We start from the raw sequence: 21,539 nt of genomic DNA, 5'->3' as shown, positions 1-21,539 counted from the left end.
AAACACATTCGTGACGCTCCTGTCAAAAGTTTCCCCTCTGCTGACTTTGACATGAAATTCTGCAGTTGGCTTTTTTAAAAACCAAACCTAAAAAAAACCCCACTATGAAGAGGCAGCAGACAGTAGCTCCAGTTGTGTTTTTCCTCTCCAAGGAAACTTGGCAAACAAATGTGAAATGGAAGAGGAATATTTTTCCTCCAAGGAGCTGAAGTTTAAGTTCTCCCTTTGGCAGCACAACTGAAAGGTAACTTCATTTACCAGTACTTTGGTAAAATCTTTCTAATTTAGACAAGAGACACCCATATCCCCAATCTGATTCAATACTTGCATTTGGCCACCAGCACTGAAAATCCACAGATGTTTCATGAATAAGACATATGGAAGCTGCCATCTTAGATACACTCCTGACAATTCCCCCTCCTTTTCTCATGGTTTTCCTCCTTCTTAGGGATTGCCCTTCCTTGTACTTCTGGTGTGTAAACTCAGACATAAAGTGACAAGACACTGTGGCTTCCCCTTGGAACACAGCAGTCCTTTAAGTAAGTCCAGACTCAGAACACAACTGCTCACTTTAGCAGAAGGCATGAAACACTGTAGCTTCATATTTAACAGATATTAACTCATCAAAATCATTCCAATTTTTTCAACTCTCGGAGACATACAATAAAGTCACTGGAACCACACAATGGTAGAAGCAAATTTCCCTCCTGTATTCCACTTCTGACATGGAAAAATTACAAAGGTGAAAAACCTGAGCTAAACTTGCCAACACAGACACCGCTATTTTGACAAAACAGATACCATGAGCCATATACTTGGCCCACACAACATAATTCTTTGCATAGAGCAAGCCATTGGTTATAAGATAACCACTCATTGATGACACATTGTTTCAGCAACCTAAGAACACTTGGAACTGTAATAACAATAAGAAATTCTCATGTACAATCACTGCTGCCACAATGCACTTTTACCTCTTGTATAATTGGATCATCTTCTTCATTTGCCATGCTAGGATAAAACAAAGCTTTTTCTTGGCTTATTCCTTGGCACAACCTGAAAGGAAACAGAAATGTCCTATGAGTCATTTCATCTGTGTCACATACCACATGCAGCCCGGAGAATTTGTTCAAGTTAACTCAGTTCCTTTCAGTGATAATCTGTTTAGTCTGTATTTTGTAGGAATGTATGTGTTTGTATGAACAAGTCCCTAATACTCAACAATCTTGACTGAAGGCCACAAAATTTAAGAGACAAGTAAATGTCTCGAAACCAGGTAAGTTGTTGTAACTCTGCTGAAAGCCTGCAGTTATGTAGGAGAGCACTAAATCAAGGCCACAGGGAGGGAAAGGCCAGCCTTTCACGCTGGAATAAAGTGTATCTTTATAGGCTGTGTCACTGTAACACACAGGTACAGCTGAGCACGTGTGAGCTCCAAAACTGCCACTGTCACTAGGGACAGTGCCATCCACCTCCCCAGCCTCCTGCTCCAGAAATCCCCTGAAAACAGGTAATGGAGGAAGCTCCCAGCTAAGAGCCGGGAGAAGAAAAAAAACCTATGTAACCCCTGTGCTTGGGACCAGACCATATTCCTGCCTGTGAATATGCTGACCTTGATTTTCACCTGACATTGCAGCCTTGTCTCCCAACCTATCACTCTTCAGACTGTCCTGCTAAATGAGAGCTCCAAAATAACACTCCTTAGCCTTTCCTGGAGTCCTTTGAAACCATCAGAGCAGCAGACTCTACTTCATAACTACACCAACCCTAAAGAAAATGCGACAGATATTAACTGGGGACTGGGTGCTCTGCAACAAAAATTCATCATGTTCAATCCACTGCTGGAGTCAGTGCTGTGCCTGGTTCAGACCTCTGAATGAAAAATGAACCCTCAGCTAAAGCAACAATAGTTTTTCCCTCCTGAAATCAAACAAAAGGATTTACAAATTATTTGGGATGCTGCTGCAACAATGTTAATTAGTTCAGATCATTCAAGACACTGTTAATCAGCTAGTACTGGTCAAGATAGGCATACAAAAATAAGACCTCTCACAAACTGACCTAGGAAAGTTTTAACAACAAAGATGATCAGGCAAAGGAACAAGACCTGTGTTCAGGAACTCTCCCTCACTCCCTGATGCCAGCTTGCTTCTTTGCTGGACCTCCTACGGAGGAAGAGAAAGAGGCAGCATTCAGGATCAGCTGGGGAAGAAGGAACCCAGTATCCATGTTACATCCAGGACAGTGGCTTTTTTCTTTTCAAATACACAAACCACAAGGCAGCTCAGTATATTTTAGCTGATGGAGGGGCTTCTCAGAACATCATGTTAGTGTACACACAGTTATCTCAGAAACCTTTCAGAGAGGCTGGACATTCTGGATATAAGTGTTATTAACATTACATCATGGGCAAATTTCCACTTAGGCTTACACTGTTTCTGCCATTCCACACAAACCTGATTCCAGTTTTTCACTTACAGATTCTCTACTACCAAAAAAAATGCTGCTCCCAGTACGGAGCTGGAATTTCCCATGTCTCTATGCACCAGCATATCCCAGGCTCTTCCCACCACATATCTGTATTTAAAAATCTATGACTTAGTATTTCAGATTCATATTTGAAATAGTTTTGTAGCAATGCAAAACCTTCACAGCAAAAAAACCAGTACCTTAACTACAAGGGGAGGCTGTTACAGCAAAACCCTGAGTAAGTGGTATCAGGCTGCTCTCAGTGTTTTCTGTCAGGCACTCAGTTCTTCCCAGAAATACACACCAATATGTTTTAAAGAAATGAGATTTGACTGCTCCAATTTTGTTTTTCCCCTGGGTAGCCTGACACAGCAGCCTCACGTAGCACCAGCCTGACAGCTCTGCAGACATGGAACAACTGCAGTTTGCATTCAGCACAGAGATGAGGGTGGGAGGATGCCCAGGATATGTGAGAACACGTGGTAACACCCAGAAGGTGGGACATTTGGATCCAAACCCTCCCTCCTCACGCCCCTGAGAGCACTGAAACCACCCTTCCCTTCCTGACAGCCTGAGTGCCAAGTGTGCGCTAGCTTCACACTTCTGATTTCACTTTCCAGAAGAGAAATTAAGATTCCCTGGGCTAAGGAGAGATAGAGAAACTTAGCCTGAAGGACCTGGTCTCTGGTCCCTCACCTAGCACTGCTTATGTAATTATACACAAAATCTTTGTGAATCCAGCTGTTACTACTGAGGGAAAATGCTGTATTACAGAGATTACATTTTCTTCTTATTCATGCAAGGACAAAGCATGACTACAGCTCCTTTTACTGGAGTATCAGACTGACAGGTCTATAAATAGGAAGCAGTGTGTCCCAGCACAATTTATAATACTGATGCAACTGGAAGTAATCTGAATAAGAATGATGGCATGCAGTCACAATTCCACGTCTAATATATATATATATATACGTATTCATTTCTACATTTCTCATATATTTATGATACCACCAGACTTACAGAATAGAATTAAACATTAAGAGGTAGCAAACACGGCCAGTAGTTTCAAACTTCCTTTTGGCAGAACTGTTTTCTTTTAAGAGGGACTTTCCTTAAAGTTGCAAATCTAAGTAGAATGGGAATTATTAGTGCAAATCATTAAATTTTAGAACAGCTTGCAGGAGGGCAAGAGATACAAATCTTCTCATTTCTCCTGTGACATGACCAACACAAGGAGCAATGAAGCCACTAATCAGCTGCCCATAACATCAATTTAGAACCAATAAAGAAAAACATTATGGTAAAGAACCATAAAAAAAAAATCAGTGATGAAGTGACTGAGTCCTACACTTCTAAGTTTGAGCTTAAAAAGGCATTTGAATACTAGAAATTTTTTTTTTATTACCAAAGACTATAATATAACTGTAAGAAAGAAAACTGCAAATCTGCGCATCATCTGACACACAGACTTTTACCCAGGACTGCAAGAAATGCTCCAGCATTTAATTCATACTTAAATTTGACAGTAATAATGGACCCCGAAGCACCAACACTGCAACCTGATATATTCTACGTATATAATTATGCAGTGCAGGAAAGGTCGGGAATTCCTGCTGCATCAGTGCCTTGAAGTATAAAAAACGAACCAGCAAAGTGGGAAAAGTGCCATCTCCTGAATCACTGCCATAACTGGCACCCTGACTCTCCTCTGGAGGGGGTGTCTCAGCAATCATTTCGCTCAGGGTGGCTCATGGCACACAGTGAAATGGAACCTGCAAAAAAGCAGCTGAAGCACCTTCCATACGTTTATGATAATTATCATTTTGACCCAATTACTTGCTTAATTTTCTCCTTGCTCTACCTGTCCGCGAGCAGCTTTGCACAGTCATCTTCTGGCAGCGAACCCAGGAGGGCTCCTCTGCACCAGGACCTCTCTCCGGAGGTGAAGGGAACCTTCAGGGTTTCACAGATTATGCATTAAGCACAAACCTTTCTGTAACACCTCAACATTTCTGCAGTGCAGTCCGTGCTCGGCCAGTCCCGCCGGGGCACGTTGTGAACGGCCCTCCCGGGGCAGGTCGCGGTGCCCGGGCCGTGCCCCACGCGGGCAGCGCTCCCCGCTGGACTCGGCTCTGCATTCCTGGCACCCAGCTTTGTCCTGACACAGCAGCACCGCGGGTGCGGGAAAGGGGGACCCGAGGGGAGGCCACGGGGAACCGCCCAACACGCACCGAGCGTGGGGACGGAGCGAAGCCGCCCCGGGGCGGGAGGGCCGGACCGGGCCGGGCCGGAGCCCCCGCGGAGCCGGTGCGGGCACGGACAGCGGGTGCCGGCTGGGGCAGGGCGGGAGCTGCGGGAACAGGGCGCGGGAGGAGCGGGGCTCGCAGCCCCCGCAGCACCAGCCGGGGCTCCCGGGGCCGCTGCGGGAGCCGAGGGACCCGCCCGCTCCCCTCCAACTCCGAACCCTGTCCGGGCGGAGCGGCCCCGCTGCCCCCGCGGTGCCGAGTGCTCGGACAGTCCCGTCTGCGCCGCTCTCCCCGCACAGGCAGAGCCCACCCCAGGCCGCGCTCCTCTCCCGCCACCGCCCGCAGAGTCCCCGCCACCCGGGCGGCGCCGGGCGGCACAAAAGCGGGCGGGTGCCCCCCGTACCTGCGCGGGCCGGGCGGGCGGCGGCGCCGCTGCCCCGCTCCCGTGTCGGTGGCGGCGGGGGCGGCCTCAGGCAGCCGCCATGTTGGTGACACCCGGGCCGGCACGTGGGGACGCGGCACCGCCCCCTACCCACAGTGCCCTGCGGGCGCCGCCGCCGCCAGGGGGCGCTGTGCCGGCCCGCGGCACAAAAGAAAAGGTAATGGCAGCGGTGGGATTCGAACCCACGCCCCCGAAGAGACTGGAGCCTTAATCCAGCGCCTTAGACCGCTCGGCCACGCTACCGCCCTGACACCGCATTCCGCGTCGGGTGTTTTACTTTAGGTCCGCCTTTGCCCCTCCCCTTCCAGCAGCACCCACGTTCTACCCTCTGCATCCCCCCGTCCCATCAACCGCTCTCCCCACAGCCCCCCTTCCACCTGAGAAATAAACCGCTGCGGGGTTCTGTTCAAACCCTGTCTCCAAGCCGGTGCACGTGCAGCGGTGCTGTGCAGCCAGGGACGAGCAGCGCCCCGGGGACGCGCCGTGGGGACAGTGCCCGAGCCGTGCCCGCGCCCTCCGCGCCGCCCCCGCTGCCACGTGGATGCCACGGCGCAGCACAGTCGCCTCCGCGGTACGTGGGGCATCGCCCCGGCACACACCCACCCCGAAAGCCTAAAAACAATTCTAAAGTTTTAATTTTCTGTTGCAAAGCTACGGCCCACTGAATGTGCAAAGCCAAAGGTCGGCAGGCTTTATGGCCGGGGGTTGGGTTTTTTTGCTCGCAGCACAGGGAGGCTGCAGCAGCAGCAGGAGCCAGGACACTTCTGTGCAAAGGGGTAGTAGCATCAGCAACCCTCATGAACGTGCCTCTGAGAGTCTCTGACCATATTTTGCTTGAAAGTCTGGTAAGTTTTCTTCAGGAATTACTGTTATCTTCACCACTTAATTGAAACTGAAGGGTTCTATTTGGAGAAAAATTCCAGCTTCTCTAGGGTAAGGCCACAAAGTTTTTATGCAGCTTGATTTATTTGTGTAGTTGTGGTAGTTCGTTTCAACGGGATGGAGAAAATAAACCTGCTGGAGTTCTGCTGACAGCCTCATTCAACCCTTTCCCCTGGCACCTCCCACAGCCTGTCCCTGCAGCACCCGGCACTCTCTTGCCAGGGAGCTGCTGAACGTGGAATCACAGAATGGTTGGGGGGGGTTGGAAATGCCCTTTAAAAGGCTTGCTAGTCCAACTCCCTGCAATGAGCAGGGACATGTTCAACTAGATCAGGTTGCTCAGAACCCCATCCAACCTGGCCTTGAACGTTTGCAGGGATTACATTCACCACTCCTCTGGGCAACCTGTGCCAGTGTCTCACCACCCTCACCGTGAGAGGCTGCAGCTTTGCAGAGTCTCGGTAAAAATTTCATTCACTGCCTACACGTACTGAGGAATAACAGCGCACACGTGTAAGTATGAATGGGCTGCTCCTCCTCCTCCGGCGCTGCTGCACTTTCACACCTCCGGTTCAGTGCGGGCTTTTTTTGGGAACAGAGGGAGCTGACGCTCCTCCCACGGCCCTGGCTTTGCAGAGACACAGGAGAGGTTCAGGGAGGAGGGAAGACAAGCAGACCTGAATTGGCTTCACACAGCAAATCAACTGTAATCTGCTTAGGTAGAAAATTGTAGGGAGTCTGATTTAGCAGTCTCCAGGCATGAGTGTGTCTTGTGTGTGTGACTGCATGGAACACTCATCACAAACTGTTCCTTATTGCACGGGCTACTCGGCCCCACAGGTGGTGTTGCCCAGGCAGTGATGGACCAACACCCTCCCTGAGAAGTGCTTTTCTGCCCTGTCACAGCTGAGCACAGCCTCTGTCCCTGGAATGTTTGGGTGCCTGGCCACAGAGACCTTTCCCCCTGAGCACTGAAGGAAGCCTGTGTACCCAATATTATTCACATCAGCCATGTGTGACACAGGGGACAACAGCACAGGCTGGGGGGCGGCAGTTGGGTCACCAGTTTTTTCATTTTACATTATGAAAGAGTGAACTTCCAGAAGAACTCAAACTACACTGCAAGCTACCAGCCCCATTGTACTGTTTTCCTGGCACAAGAGTTGGCCAGAGAACAGCAAGGACCCAACACTTGTATCAAACACGTTCAGACTAAGGACCAGGCCCGATGGTTACAAACCCAGGAGCTTCCCCAGTAAGGGGTCAGGTCCAGGGAGGCACATGAGAGATGTCCCTGAACATAAACCTGAGAACAGCCTGACTCACCACCGGCAGCGCTGGCCCTGAATTCAACCTGAAGTTCAAATAAAATTCTGCCTTTCCAAATTCAGATGAGAAGTCCTGCTTTGGCCCATCTAAACTACACCTGTGTCTGTCAGCACTCATTCTACTCTGAGTGGAATTCTACCTGTGGGGAAGAGAACAAGATTCAAATCAGTCCCCCAGACCAGTAATTAAGGAAAAGGCAATATTCTTATTTACACTGTATAAGCTCTAAGTGTTGGCTGTCTCCATGGTTTTTGAAGAAGCTATTCCCACTTCCTTTGTTACACTTGCCAAACACTCCAGCTAAAGGTTACGAAGGCTACAAAGCTATAGCAGTGCCAAATTTCACCATTTTTCTTAGTGATTCTACACTGCAGAGGCCCAGCTGGGGCTTTTTTTGTTAGGAGATTCTGCTATTTCACAGTGCCTGTGCTAGAGAATAATTTCATACTGTTTAAACTACACAGGTACAATAAGTTCTACCTGTCTAAATAAAGCAATAAAAAAAGGCAACATAAAGAGCTCCATTTTTAACAGTCTGAAATCGAATAAACATCAAAGAGCACATCAACCCTTCAGTTTTCTTGAGAAAAACAGATTTTGTTGGCAACATCTAATTTATTTCCTCCCGGTTTGTTACTGGGATGGTTGAAAGTGAACAAAATCAGGGATGGAATAATAGAAACAACACAGAGAATTTCTGGAAGCTTGCAATAATAGGATTGAATTTTGGCAAATTATAAAAGAAAAAACCAAAAGCAAACCCCCACATGCAAAAAAATAAAACTCTACTGAGAAAAGTGACAAAAAGAACAATTTTATTGACCAGCCAGAATAAATCCAGACAAAGTGAATGAGATGACTAAGTGACGCAGGCAGGCAGTATTTGCATGTCTGACACACAAAGGCTTCCATATCTCACTGTCCTTACCCAAGCAATATTCCCACTGAACATCTGGAAACACTAGACCCGGGTAAGTTCTGGGAGGCTGAGCCTCAGATTTATTTTCACATTTTGTACAAATACAGATTTTTATTCATTGTGAATAGATTAAAAATACAGCATGTAGCAATATCACTGCAAAAGTCGGTCAAATATATAGTTTTTCCCTTCAAAAAATGTCACAGAATACAGTTATTTCTGTAAACATAAAAAATTTTCATATTATTGACACTCCCATTTATTGTATGGCTAAATCATGACACCATCTTAGGACAGAAGGAAGTCTTCATCACTAAAAAGTAGTATTTGCAAACAAAGATTCAATCATAGTAATTTTTTCACTGAGTTGTGTGCACATTTACATACCAGATCTACACAGAGCTGTCAGCAACTTTAGCAACTACTGAATTTAGCAAATTAAACTACACCAAAATGTGTCAATAATTACACTCTACATCCTTTACATACACATTTTAGAGGGGCACTTTTAGTCTCCTCTCCTCCCTACATGGTTGGTGGTGTTGTCACACGTTTCCTTCTCAAGGAAAATCTCAGACTTGGCATCAACACCTTATACAGAAAACAAATCCTTTTGTCTGAATTCATTATAGTGCCTACACTGTATTGGTTCTGCACAAAACACAGACTATTCAGCTGTCTTTCGAGGTCACAGCTGGAATTTTAATGCTCTGAACTGAAATAGCAAAAAGGCCATGTCCTAAAGAGGCTTTAGGTATCTGAAGCAGAACTTTGGATAGGCACTTAAAACATTCATCTGATTTGCAATCCTACAAACTCTGGTTCTTTTTCACCATCTTAGGTCCAAAAAATATTAGGTCCAAAGATCTGGTTGCTTTAGTACCTTGGTTCATACCACCAAAGACCAACTGAGATCTAGAAATTAGATACTTCTCCATCAGTGGGTGAAGAGCTTTGCCTTCACTCTCAAAACAAAAACAAACTAAAAAGGCCGTGGGCACTACTGTCCCACAAGCCCTGCAATGTACAGCAAGATGTTGCCATGTGTTGCAAGACTACTCATGGCTACAACTGCCTGGTGGTTACAGCACCCACCCAGAAGCATAACATCCAAAGATAGCTCCCTTCTCTCCTTGAAAAGGTCCAAATCTTGTTATCTCACACCCTTAACCAGCAGGAGATCTTTCAGACAGGGGCTGCCCCTTATGGACATCAATTTACACCCTCAGGAGACTGTAAGGCCAAGAAAGCAGAAGCTTCCACCTTAAATCTCCTGCAAAATTACTGTTAACCACAGCCAAGGAATAGGAACAGCTTCTGTACTATCCACAGAGACGGAATAAAATACCAGATTTGGAAGAAATGTCTCTCTATGCAATGATAATTCAACCACCACCACGTAGTTGTCCTCCTATTACTGGTCAGGACCAAACAGACAAAGATACAAGTGTTTGGGGATGATACTGTTCTCCCCTTTTGACCAGCAATTTTCCTCTAACTGACATTTGAAACCATTTTCAGATAAAATACCATTTTAAAATATATTTAAACCATATAAATTGTTTTCTGTACATATAAAAGGCAAATTAACATCTTCTAACCTTTTCAAACATCCCTCTGGAAATGGTGGAAAGCATATTCTCCTTTTAAGTGAGATGATCTAGCTTCACTGAGAATTGAGATGCCACTGTAAAAATAACTTCAAATTACCCATATATTACAGATCTTGCTACTGTACATCATTGGACAAATGTAAGATCAATAGAATTTTATACAACTAAGCTATTATATGGTGCAAAATGTGAAAATGAGAGAGGTAGCTGGATGCCTCGCCTCATCAGGAATGATTTTCTAATGGTGTGATATGCAATGTTGGTGATGAATAAAACATTCCATCCTGAACATCCTCATTGCCAATCTGAAGCATCTTTCCCACCCCTCCCCAAACTGTAAGGATTCTATCTGGAATTCATCTGAGAATAACAGAAGTGTCCAACAATGCCAGCATAATAGAATGGGACTACTTATTAATATCAGTAGTTGCATCCATAAACTGAAAATTTACACTCGTGCAAATTTGGTGAGTTACACCAAAAATGATGAAGAAAGGCTGAGAATTTAGGAAAATGTTTTTCTGTGCATGGGGAGGAGAAGAAAAATGTAAACACACTGATCATTTGCTGGAAAAAAAACAGGACATGTGAAACCTAAACAATAAGGCTTCATTTTTCTGATCAAAAAAACTAAGCCCTCTAACAGTTAAAAAAGTACAAAAGGTCAAGTGTGTCTGTATTACAGCTTTAAAACACTAACAGAAGTATGCTATGGCACCCTACATAGTTACATTTGAATTTCTCCCCTCAAAAAACCTTAGAAAACTGAAATACAAAAAAAGGAACTGGTAACATCACATAAAAATATAGCTTTTTAGCTGCAAATGCAGCAAGTCTATAAAAAATTTATATACAAGAACTGCTTAATTTCAGCGTCATTCTTCCATCATCGCCCAGGCCTCTTCTGCTTTTTGGTAGTACTGATTTGCCAGTCTGCCTTTCATGGCTTCCATTGCTGCTTCTGCTGCTTCTGTGTAAAGCTCACCTAGAGGAGGAAACAGGATCAGTTATGTTGACAGAGTAAAGGAAAAACATTGCTTTAGCCTGAAGCAAATAAAGGACAAAAGGAGAAATTGAGATCAAACTGCAGGGCAGGATGTGTGGGTGTGTTTTAATAGTGTCAGAGTTACATCAGCTGGGAATCTGGGTTAAAGTTGTATGACTGGCTGCTGATGGCTCTTCAATGTATTGTGAAGGACTGGAAATCTGACTGGCCTGCAGGATGCCCCAAGAGGACTCCAAGACACAGACATCGAACATGGAGATTACACAGCAAGTAAGAGAATGTCGTGCAGGGGCTGGGAGTCATGGGTGTAACTCAAAATACAAGCAGCAACCTGCATCTGAGGGGAGTGACCCAAAAGAGCAACTTGGAAGGCAGTGAAGGTTGCCTGGTAGTGACTCAGCGTGTCACATAATTGGACCTGGCACCACCCACTACCCCTGTCATTGCCAAGGTCTGTTCTTTCACTGTTTCCAGCCTTGTTACACCCAGCATCATTGCAGCTTCACCCACAAATCCAAAGGTGCTGACCCCCTGGATTTTTGTAACAGATAAAGCAGGACGTCTATTTTTAGGGTACATGCTGGGGTAAAAGGCAAGGAAAAGCAGGATTACTGATTATAGAAACAAAACAAGGCCTCACCTGATCTCTGTGGATCCTTATCCAGGTGAAACCCTCCCGTCATTAACATCTCTGCTTCCCTGGCCAGGAGCAGATAGCGGGGCTCATCCTGAGTGCCATCATACTCCCCTCCCTCATCGTAGTCAGTCATGTTCAGCGCAGCGTTGTACCAGTGCAGGGCCTCCTTCCAGTCCTGGGCTCTGAAGTTAAACACAGTTTTTGAAGATGGTTCCCTTAGGCAACAAATGTACTTTGCACTGGAGATTCAGAACCCAATTTTGCACTGACTTCTCAAAGCTTTGATGCTCCCAAGAAAGCAAACGTTCTCATGGAGGCTCACTAACTGCACTGCAGCATCAGGTCACTACAGCAAAATGAGGCTGGGGTCACTTTATGCAGGAATTAGAGAGGAGAAAGTACCAGACTGAAGGGTTTTGCTGAAGTCCAGAATCTGAGCTTCATTACCAGTTGTGTGGTTTTGGTGTGGCATTTATATTTGTGAAGACAACTGATTTAGAAAAAAATCTGAATTTGCAGACAGTCTTGCTTCATAAATACTTTAAAATCAGTGATTTTCATATTGAGAATGCTCAGTGCACTTCAATTAAAAGTGTAATGTTGTTTGGCAAAGGTGAAATTTAAAGTTTCACTGTTGTGCAAAACAGAAAACTCATGTAAATAGCAAGGACATGCTAAAATACAAAACTAGAAAAACCACTATTAAGTACCTGTTATATTTGATACTTAAGGAAGTTAATATTTGTCCACTTAAAAACTCAACTAAAATGCTAAAAAAGAAATACCTCAAAAGGCTACCGTATAGCCTTTTGGAAGGTCAAATTAAGAGGGACTTACTGAGGTAATAGCATTTTAAAACTTCTTAAAATTTAAAATCATCCTTAATTAAAAGTAACATACCTGTCTGCAGCAAGATTTACACCTGTATCATATGCTCTTGCTATCAGAATCATGGAAGGCCGGTCTCCAGCTTCTGCTGCTCTCAGCAAGTAATTAAATCCTTTATTTCTGTTCTCCTTTGTGTCCTGGTAAAACAAACAAAACCTTTCAAATGCATGTTTCTAAGCAAAACCATCCCTTCCTCCCTCTAACACTAAATGCAGTTTCTCCATGTCAGTAATGGCTGGAAGTGTTTGGTGTGTCTGAGAAACAGAAACAGGCACAGCCACAAGAAACAAAGCAGCTGAACAGTGAAGATGACTTCAGAAACTTCCCAAAGGCATGCAGTAATTTCCTGGCAAAACCAGAAAGAGGCAGCATTTTTTGCTGTTTTATCCAAGTCCTTAATTACAAAGTCATCTATTTTCTCTGAGGGGCTACAGAACACCTAACTATGGTGACTGTTTTCTCTCTACTTCCTGCTCTTCTTATTTTTACAATGCACCATTAATCTGCATTTTGGCATTTTCTTTGATGTGTTTACCTCCACAGTGACCTCAGAAAGAATGTGATGTGGCAGCTGAAAGCACATGAGTCCTAACCCAACGATGGCTTCCAGCTCCCCACAGTCTGCAGCATGTTCCAGGTGAAACAGGGCCGACTCCTGATCCCACTCCTTGTCCTTCCCGCAGAAACGCCCGGCTTCGTGGTAGCGAACCATGGCCAAGTGAACCTGGGGCACCATTGCACAGGGAAGAGGCACAAGTATTTCATATGGATCTGATCCTTCCAAAGCCTTCTGTCCATTCTTTACCAGGTCTTAGGGGCATGCCCTGGCACATCTGCTGGGACCTTGGAGAGCTCTAGGAGGGAATCACAATTAAAGGCACCCAGCCTGCAACTGCCTGGCACTGCAGCCAGCAAGGCAAACAGCAGTGACCGTGGGGCACAGACTTCAGTGCATAGCAAGGGCCCTCCCAGGGGAGGAATTAACCTGAGGCACAGAAAATGAAGGCTATCAGGGGTAAAATCCTCACACCACTGAGGCCTTCATTATCAGTGGGGGGCAGGATTTCATTCCAAACATGCCATGGGATTTTGAGGGGCTTTTTGACTTCCCTCCCCAAGGGAAAAATTGGCTTCTTCACAAACCAAGAGTTTTGAGAATACCTAAGGCTCTCAGAATGTTCAGGAAGATCTACACCGTGTTTTAAGTGTGGGCTTAAGCCCATACATAAACCGAAACTTAATTCACATTTGCATTATCTTGAATACTCTGGAGTAAGAAGAGTTGGTCCATGCTATCACTTTTCAGGAGCCCAGCCTTGCCTATGTACAAGGTATGTGGGTCAGGCACACCATAATTATCCCACTGTAACTTCCCTGTATGATGCCTCTGGAAAGGCAGACTAACCAACAGCAGGGTCCTTCCCAAAGGAGCCCAGATGCTGCAAGTCCAAAAGCAGATGAAACTCATGGGTTCCTGAGCTAAGATGTCCTTCATACAGTATGGTTAGAGGACACAAAGCTATGGATGTGTTTATTTTCACTTGCACAAATAAACTCATACAGGGCAACATCTCTATGTAAGTAATAAATATGTTTCTTTCCAGCTGGAAAAAAAGAGGATTACTAGACCCATCCTACCTTTCCAAGGACTGACTTCCCAATTTTCTTTTCAAGTTCTAGTGCATTGAGCCTCTGAATTTCTTGGGCAACACAGGATGGTCTGTGGACATGAACTCTGGAAGAGTTGTACAAATTCCATTTCTCCACACTGATCTGAAATATGAAATAAACTATTATTTATATACAAAATTAAAATTTTCATATATATGGATTGCCATCCAGAAATCAAAGCCTACATTAATATTGCTACTTCTTAGCAAATACTGTAATTTGAGACACGACTTTCAAAAGTCATGTTAGTAGCTGAATAAAGGGTTATTATTCCATCACTAAAGAAACAGAGTAAAGCCCTCTTTTTCTAATCCAAACATCATCACTTTGCAATGAAGCAAAGAATCCTCTTTAAGTTCTGAATCAGAAAAAAAGTTACTTATACAAATAAGCAACTGAACAGTCACATTGCACGTACTGTTATCCATGCACAAAAAAATTAAACCCACACATTTATGATCAGAATTTCAGTTCACAGCACTTTAAATGCTGCTTGCATTCCAGAGCTCTAGAAAAATGAGAAGTAACAATGCAGAAGATGACAGGCAGATACATGCATTGGTGTTTCTCAGGAGGTGCAACACAAATGACAATAAATTTTTCAACACAACTGGTGGGTGGGAAACAGTAGCTGAAAACAATCCTATCAAAATCAAAGTCTTTGGAGGTACACAGGGGAACACAACAGGGAAGGTTACTGGCAAAGAACCCCACTCTGTTAAAGCTGTTTCAATTTCCTAAAACAGCAATATATAATATTTACAAGGAAATTCTGAAAAGTGTATCTAAATAAATCATTGTTGTCAAAGCTGTTTTTTCTTTCCTTGCAGAGTAGTTATTTGTTTAAGTTTACAGCCACAGACCAATTACCACAGAAGTTATATTTTGTAAAAACTTACAAGAAGGCCTGGTCTTCCCTAGTTCAGTGAGATAGTAGCTGTGTCCACTGTGTGTCACCTATTTCAAACACTGCATGTTTTCAAGAAATCATACAACCACATATAGGATGCAATTCCAAAAATGAAGTACAGAAAGTAATTATAATCTAGTCAGATAGGAAAAAAATCCACAGAACTGTAATTATTATTTTTAAGTGAGAAACCCATGCATAATCACTAATTTATGTCAGGGATCAGTTACAGAGGTGACAGTTTCTTTAACAGTACTTCTTTAACTGGAAAGTAAAGACAAAACAAAAAAGGAAACAATACAGAGTGATAAATTGATATTAATAAACATATTCTGTAGCTGAAAAGGGAGGGAAAATGAATCTGATTTAGTGATGTGGTTAGATGAGTGGAACAAAGGACAAGTAGAGCAGCAGACTCAAGTCTATGAACATTTCTGCTTTATTTACCCTTGCAGAGCTTCCCAAACTGTCTTCATCAGACTCCTGTCTCCGGATGTTGTTTGAATGGCCCTACGTTAATGTAAAGATTTACATCATTTAATTTGCAGCAACTGCTGTGTGCCAGTTATCTCTCTAGACTATTCCTATCCAGCAGAATTAATACTGACCGTGACCAAAATCGATTCCACTGGATCCTTTTCTTTCAGGGATATCCCAATGTGATAAGAAGCATAGCAAAATGGTAAAGAACATGGCACACACAGGCTTTAATCCTGTGAGCTGGAGATGCCATGACAAATACCTTCACAGGTGACAAAAGGACTGGTATCTCTGGAAGCAGTATTCTCTTTCCTGTCTTCTAATTAAATATCTTGTGAAGATCTTCAGGTCAAAAAGCATTTATTTAAAAGTTTATATTTTAAAGGAGTAACCAGCTTACCCACAGGGATTCTAAAGTCACATGTTATTAACTGATAACAACATTAAGTTCTGTGATATTCAAGCCATATAAAGTAGACAGGGTAAGAGGCTGAAAGCAGATCATATTCATGGATTCCACAGGACAAGAAGCTGGCTACATTTTCCAAATGCAATACAGAATAATAAAAACCCCACAACAATATGTAATCAAATATGACGTTTGAAATTAAGCTCCTCATTACAAATCATCTTTTTCCTGTAAAACTGTCATTCCCAAGATGAATAAGTAATTTTGCAACACACGGAAATTTGTCTGTTCCTTTGTTTACAAAGCCTAGATCAAGAGGGATAAAAAATAAGATTCTTCTACGAAAACAGTTCGAGTATGAACAGGCCCAACTCTGCTAAACCCAGAGTCAGGTTCTCACCCTTTCTCTATGATCCAGATCTTCCATCTCACTTCTCTTTTCACTGGGGTATCCACTGTCTCCACCATTTTCAAAATCCTACAGAACACAAGAACAGAACAGCATTAGCACTACCCTTTGTAAGGATCTCATCTTGACATTTCCCACAGAGCAAACCTTTTGCTGGTTCAGTGAAAAATACTGGATGGTTATACAGGATGAAAATGATTGCAATGTTGTGCTACCTCTGACAGACAGAACAAGACTTAACGATACAGAGGGTACTGTCTAAGATTGTCTTCTCTCTTACATATATATAAAAAAATAAATACATTAAAAAATAAATCAAAGACTCGCATATTTTATCAAGTCAAGAGTCCACTAGATACAGTTTTCAGTATTCAGTTAAAAAAACTAGTAACTGGTACTAAGGTCCAGCACTGGAAAAAGTCCATTGCGAACTTCTTGCATCTCCTCAGGTGAGGTTCTGCAACATCCCACAGGATTTGCAGAGGCCTAATCCATAGGGTTTCTGCTTAGTTTTCATACCACAACACTGGGCACAAGTGCCCAAGACACAACATGCAGGCAGGGGAACAGACACACACTTTAATTACCTGTTAAAATACATCAGATGAAAATAAATTTCTGGTGGAAAAAGAATAATGAATACTATTTTAAAATAAAATGTTCTTCCTTTACTAGAAACAGCAAATGCATGAAGGCAACATGAGCTGCAACAATGAAAGCAGGCAGAGCACCTTTATGTGCTTTTACTGCACAAAGCTTTTGAGAAGTCCTTTAAAGACACATTCATTAGGGAACTGCAACCTCATTTCCTGTTGAAAAGACACTCACCCTTTGGTTATCAAGCTGATCATAGTCTTTGTGAACCAAGTTATCTACTTCATTGAACACAGGCCAATCTAGGAAGAAAAATATTTGCTTCTTATTGTAAGGACAACATGCTTGAGGAGAAAGCTCTAGACATCATCATTTTACTGCTGTTTTTTCACAGAAGCATCCATGCATTAATTATCTACAAAGAAGTCCTTTCAGTTTTATTTCTGCCCAAAGAGGAACACTAGAAACAAGTATTCGACTAAGTCCCTGTCCCACGTTCAGGAACCCCCCAGAGGTGATGTATGAGGCTCACTCACTAAGCATGTCCACCTTGTGGCTGTGAGGGGTTGCTGAGGAAGGGGAGCAGGGCAGGGAGTCAAAGGCCACGTCGCTCATGCTTTCATCCCCCGAGTTCTCCGACAGGCGGAAGAGCAGAGGGGGCCGACTGCCGGACACCGTCCTCACCCGGCTGCTGCCGCACTTCTCCTCGGTGCCACGGAGGATGGTCTGAGCAGATTCCTTGGCAAATCAACAACAAAGTCCCGTGAATAACCCTTCTGTGTATTCTAATTGTGCCACATAAGCCAACATGGATGTTTATCAGGAGTCCTCTATCGAAGAGGAGGTATAAACACACCAATGGATACAGAAGAATTTGCTTTGAGAAGTTCTATGTCCCAACAAAATATCAAGTCCTGGCACTTTTACAGTCAGAGAGAGTTCTGTTTAGGACTGAATTTCATTCAAAGCGTTTCATCAAGTCCCATTCCCACTAAAATCAGCTGAAACTGAGATTAGTTAAAGACAAGCAGGCTTGTGAGATACAAAACTTATCAATGATTTCAGCATTCAAAGACCTACGTGGTCCTAAATATACACCATGTTATAAGGTTTCCTTTCAATTACAGCTACAGCATTAATTCAGAGACAAGTATGAACAAGTCCGCTCCAAACTGCTGTATTTAAACTGCAACATTAGCAATTAGGTGCTTTTTATTTTCCATGTAAACAGCGTATTTCAGTTTTATTTACAGGGCTTTTGAAGTGAGGATAAACTAGCTGTACTGCTTAGTTACACTTTTTTTTTTCCTTCAAGCACTTACAAGCAATTTTTTATTATAATCCAAGGCATTTTTCTCTTTGGATGAAAGATCAAATGGTGCAAGTCCCATGCTCTTGCAGATCTTGTTGCAGAAATGAGAATGAAAGAACAAGGCCATACCTCGAACACCTAGGGCATTAAAAAAAGTGAAGAAAGGGTTTACCTGAATTTTATATTACAGTTCACTTATTAAAAGCCAGAAGACTCAAAGCTTTTTCTAAAAAGTCAAGAGAAAGAAAGAGAAAAAAATGCTTTGAGCACATACAGCTCACCCCACCTCCATTTTATTTCAACACCTGTAAAAGCTTTCCACTCTCTCTGCACAAGAGTTAAAGGAAGTCTCAAAAATCTTCAAAAGCTATATATGCAGAAGATACAATAAAAAACTAAATTGGCTGTATCACTGAGAAACATGCCTAAATCTGATCCTGCTTGCAAAGCTTGCTCTGTCCTATGAACAGCTTCATGTATAGACACTTGCAGATTTAAAAATATGCAGCGCTTACCTCTCCACATTCAGCTGTATCCATTCCTGCAATGTGGCAAGGAAATTAAAGGCCATGATTATCGCTCTCACATTGCAGGAAGCTACTTAATTTCATTACTTATTTCAGAGCAGGCCAGGAGACACGAGCCAAGATCAGCTCTCATTTTAAATGTGCCCTTGCGTGACAGCTGCCCTGTTCAGGGACTCCTCACAATAGAACTTCTTCAGAAACGTGCCAGCTGACCCAGCCCTGCAGTGCCTACTCAGCAGAGAGCTGGGAACAGAAACTAAGCGTCCATAGCATGTCAAACAGATTGCTGATTTTACCTAGGTTGCCATCTCCAAAGTCTGTACCATTCTCTGTATGGATCTGAGGGTCCGTGTAAAGATCTCCAACTCCCTGGATATCAACAACAATGAGTTGGTGTCCTGAGCGCTCAAAGGTGAAGTGACTGAAGGCCTGGAAAGAACCATAGAAGATGTCTGAGAACACTCTTCCTTGATCTACTGAAAACAGCAACAGATATTCACCTTTATAAATGGGAAGTCTGATAACCCTGGCAGTGAAATGTAACCGGTATAAACATGATGATGAAAGCACCAAGAGACTAAAAGCACATAGTGGCTTGTCTCTCCAACCTGCTCCATCTAGGAGGTGGGCTAAAAGAGGCAGGGAGAAAAACAGCAGTGGACACAGGTAAGGGAGAGGAGATTGCTTTGTTCCTCCTTCCTGTACTAGAAATTGTTTCCCACTACAGTCTTCACCTTCGGGACTGAGGAGCTGGCTGTTAGAGGGAACAACAGTGGTCTCTGAAGCCAGTGCAGAATAACTTCTGTATAAACATTCTGGCTGTGCCTGTGGATCTGCAAGCTCTGCATCTCTGGGACCATGCTTCCTTCTGCCAATAAGCAAAGATCAGCCACATTTCAAAAAAAAATGAGCATGCCACAAATTCTCCTTCTTTTCTGGGAGGTCCCCCTGAAGGGCTGCTCTGTCTCTACATTTTTGCATCAGATAATGAAGTGTACACTTGTACTCTTCTTCAAAAAACACATTTCAAGAATCAGGTAAAAAAGCCCTTCTCTTCAGCATAAAGCTGAGATATTAGGAATCTTCTGGGAAGGCCTCCAAAGAAGTGCTGCCAGGCCTGGGGGAAGTAACTGGTGGTGACAGACAAACATTTTAACGGCAGCAAGTACCATGGAACATTTTGTTCCCAATCTGTGAAAGCACAGCACTGATTCATATAGCCCAGAACATAAATTCTCTGCTTACATTAAGCATCATGACAAATACCTTAAAAAGAGTGGGGAAAAAAATATAATGATCAAAACTCTCAAGGCCCAGTAAAACATTCCTTTGCTACACTGACCACTTTGCATTTTTCAATAGTATTTTAAAGTTCTTTTACAAGATCCAAGAATCACTTGAAATCTGTACTTGTATTTCTACATGCAATCTCAGATTCAGCTCTTCAGAAGTTGTAGCTGAAAAACCCCACCTTTTTATGTGCAAATGGCCTAGATTTGTTATTTACATGAGTTGGATATCTGCCACCTCCTTTTGTACATTATGTGAGGCACCAAAAAACCTGTTCAGTACATAATACACGAGAGATCTCTCTCTCTGCCTTAATTTGAAAAAAGCTTGAAATATTTCAATGCCTGCAGTTATAATTAAAGTCAAAGGGCTTAAAGTTTCTGAAGACTATTAACCCTGTTCAACTCAACTAAAACCAACAGAAACGCAACAAAGCAGCACCCAATGCTTGAAAGAGCAGGCCCCAAGGAAGGGGCCAACAAACTGCAAATAGAGAAATTAATTTGGCATTGTACTGGAGAGCCTACAGTTTCCTTTCTTGGCAGTAATGCAAGACCTCTGGATAGAGCCAAGAAATTCCCTGCAGCAGACTTTATGGAAAGCACTAAACAAAGCCTCACTTGCGGAGTGAGACGGATGTTGTCGTCCCGCACAAATCCAGAATTGGAGTTGTATTTGATGTATTTGCCCTCAATGTAATGTTCCAGATGAAAGAGAGGTTTTCCAGGTCTATTCTTCATTTCAATAATACAGGTCTGTACTATATCCACCTGGGGAGGAAAAGAAGATAAACAATGACTACCAGAATACTGTCTTCAGATCAAAGTGTGTGTGAATCCTCCAGCTGTGAAAACCTTCCCAACACAAGAAGCTGAACAATTCCAAAGATCCGTCTGGGATCTTCTGGAGTGCGGGAAGAGTCACATTCTCCTTGGGCTATTGCAGGAATTCCACAAATTAAAAGCAGACACTACAAAACAGCTCACTCCTGCAACAAATCCCTCTGAAAAATTCTTAGCAAGTGCTGGCTTTCTGTTTTATTTTGTGGGTACCCTAAGAGTGCACTGCAAAGAGTCTGTACCAGAGAGGAAATCACAGAGTCACTACAGCACAACTTGAAGAAATGCCTTTTCAGAGAAGGACTGAGGGTATCTACCACTTGGGTATCTCTGTATCCTGCCCTACTTCCTCCCTCTGTTCCAGACACATTCCTAAAGGAGAAACTATCACAACTCTTTCACTTCTTTTCCTCCATGTGGCATTTAGAATTTCCAGATTTCCAGATTCCTCTCTGTGCACTTCACTCTATACCTCACCTCACTGTTGTGAGACAGGTAGTTATTAACTAACCCTCACATGGGAGGCAGTACACATACCCCACATACTCAAAAGCACTCATTTTGGCTATTAAAATTGTTAAGACTTCCAGCAGGTTTCCAGTTCTTCTTAAAAATCAATGGTAGTTACATTTCTGGGTAGGTCTACAAGATTTAAGCATCTACCTTC

The 21,539-nt window shown here is 43.3% G+C and overlaps 2 protein-coding genes and 1 non-coding gene across 11 annotated transcripts in view; all 3 read right to left on the bottom strand.

Moving 5' to 3' along the window:
- Positions 1-5,259, bottom strand: part of POLR3E (RNA polymerase III subunit E) — a 28,362-nt gene extending 23,103 nt beyond the window's left edge. For 2 of the 4 annotated variants that reach the window (XR_010434707.1, XM_064673014.1), the window contains exons 1-2: positions 5,119-5,259; positions 975-1,056 (exon numbers count right to left, since the gene is read on the bottom strand). Coding sequence is in view for 3 of the 4 variants with exons in the window: in XM_064673014.1 (XP_064529084.1) it covers positions 975-1,010 (36 nt within the window). In the remaining variant the exon portion in view is untranslated. Of the gene's footprint in view, positions 1-974; positions 1,057-2,061; positions 2,085-2,107; positions 2,166-5,118 lie in introns of those variants that run through there. The other 2 variants (XM_064673015.1, XM_064673016.1) reach the window with 2 other exon arrangements.
- A 59-nt stretch (positions 5,260-5,318) lies between these two features.
- TRNAL-AAG (transfer RNA leucine (anticodon AAG)) lies at positions 5,319-5,400 on the bottom strand. The gene has a single exon. It is a non-coding gene; the product is annotated as a tRNA-Leu (tRNA).
- A 2,761-nt stretch (positions 5,401-8,161) lies between these two features.
- Positions 8,162-21,539, bottom strand: part of EEF2K (eukaryotic elongation factor 2 kinase) — a 28,819-nt gene continuing 15,441 nt past the window's right edge. For 4 of the 6 annotated variants that reach the window (XM_064673010.1, XM_064673009.1, XM_064673008.1 and 1 more), the window contains 12 exons: positions 20,654-20,803; positions 19,040-19,172; positions 18,227-18,354; positions 17,441-17,642; positions 17,139-17,206; positions 16,302-16,379; positions 15,460-15,522; positions 14,070-14,204; positions 12,967-13,155; positions 12,444-12,568; positions 11,547-11,725; positions 8,162-10,885 (listed from right to left, as the gene is read on the bottom strand). In XM_064673010.1, coding sequence (XP_064529080.1) covers positions 10,776-10,885; positions 11,547-11,725; positions 12,444-12,568; positions 12,967-13,155; positions 14,070-14,204; positions 15,460-15,522; positions 16,302-16,379; positions 17,139-17,206; positions 17,441-17,642; positions 18,227-18,354; positions 19,040-19,172; positions 20,654-20,803 — 1,560 coding nt within the window. In that variant the 3' untranslated portion in view covers positions 8,162-10,775. The other 2 variants (XM_064673012.1, XM_064673013.1) reach the window with 2 other exon arrangements.

The sequence above is a fragment of the Pseudopipra pipra genome, chromosome 16, assembly GCF_036250125.1.
Source record: "Pseudopipra pipra isolate bDixPip1 chromosome 16, bDixPip1.hap1, whole genome shotgun sequence".
In the NCBI taxonomy this organism is placed as follows: Eukaryota; Metazoa; Chordata; class Aves; order Passeriformes; family Pipridae; genus Pseudopipra; species Pseudopipra pipra.
The sequence above is the reverse complement of the archived record's forward strand: the minus strand, read 5'-3'. Positions and strand labels throughout refer to the sequence as shown.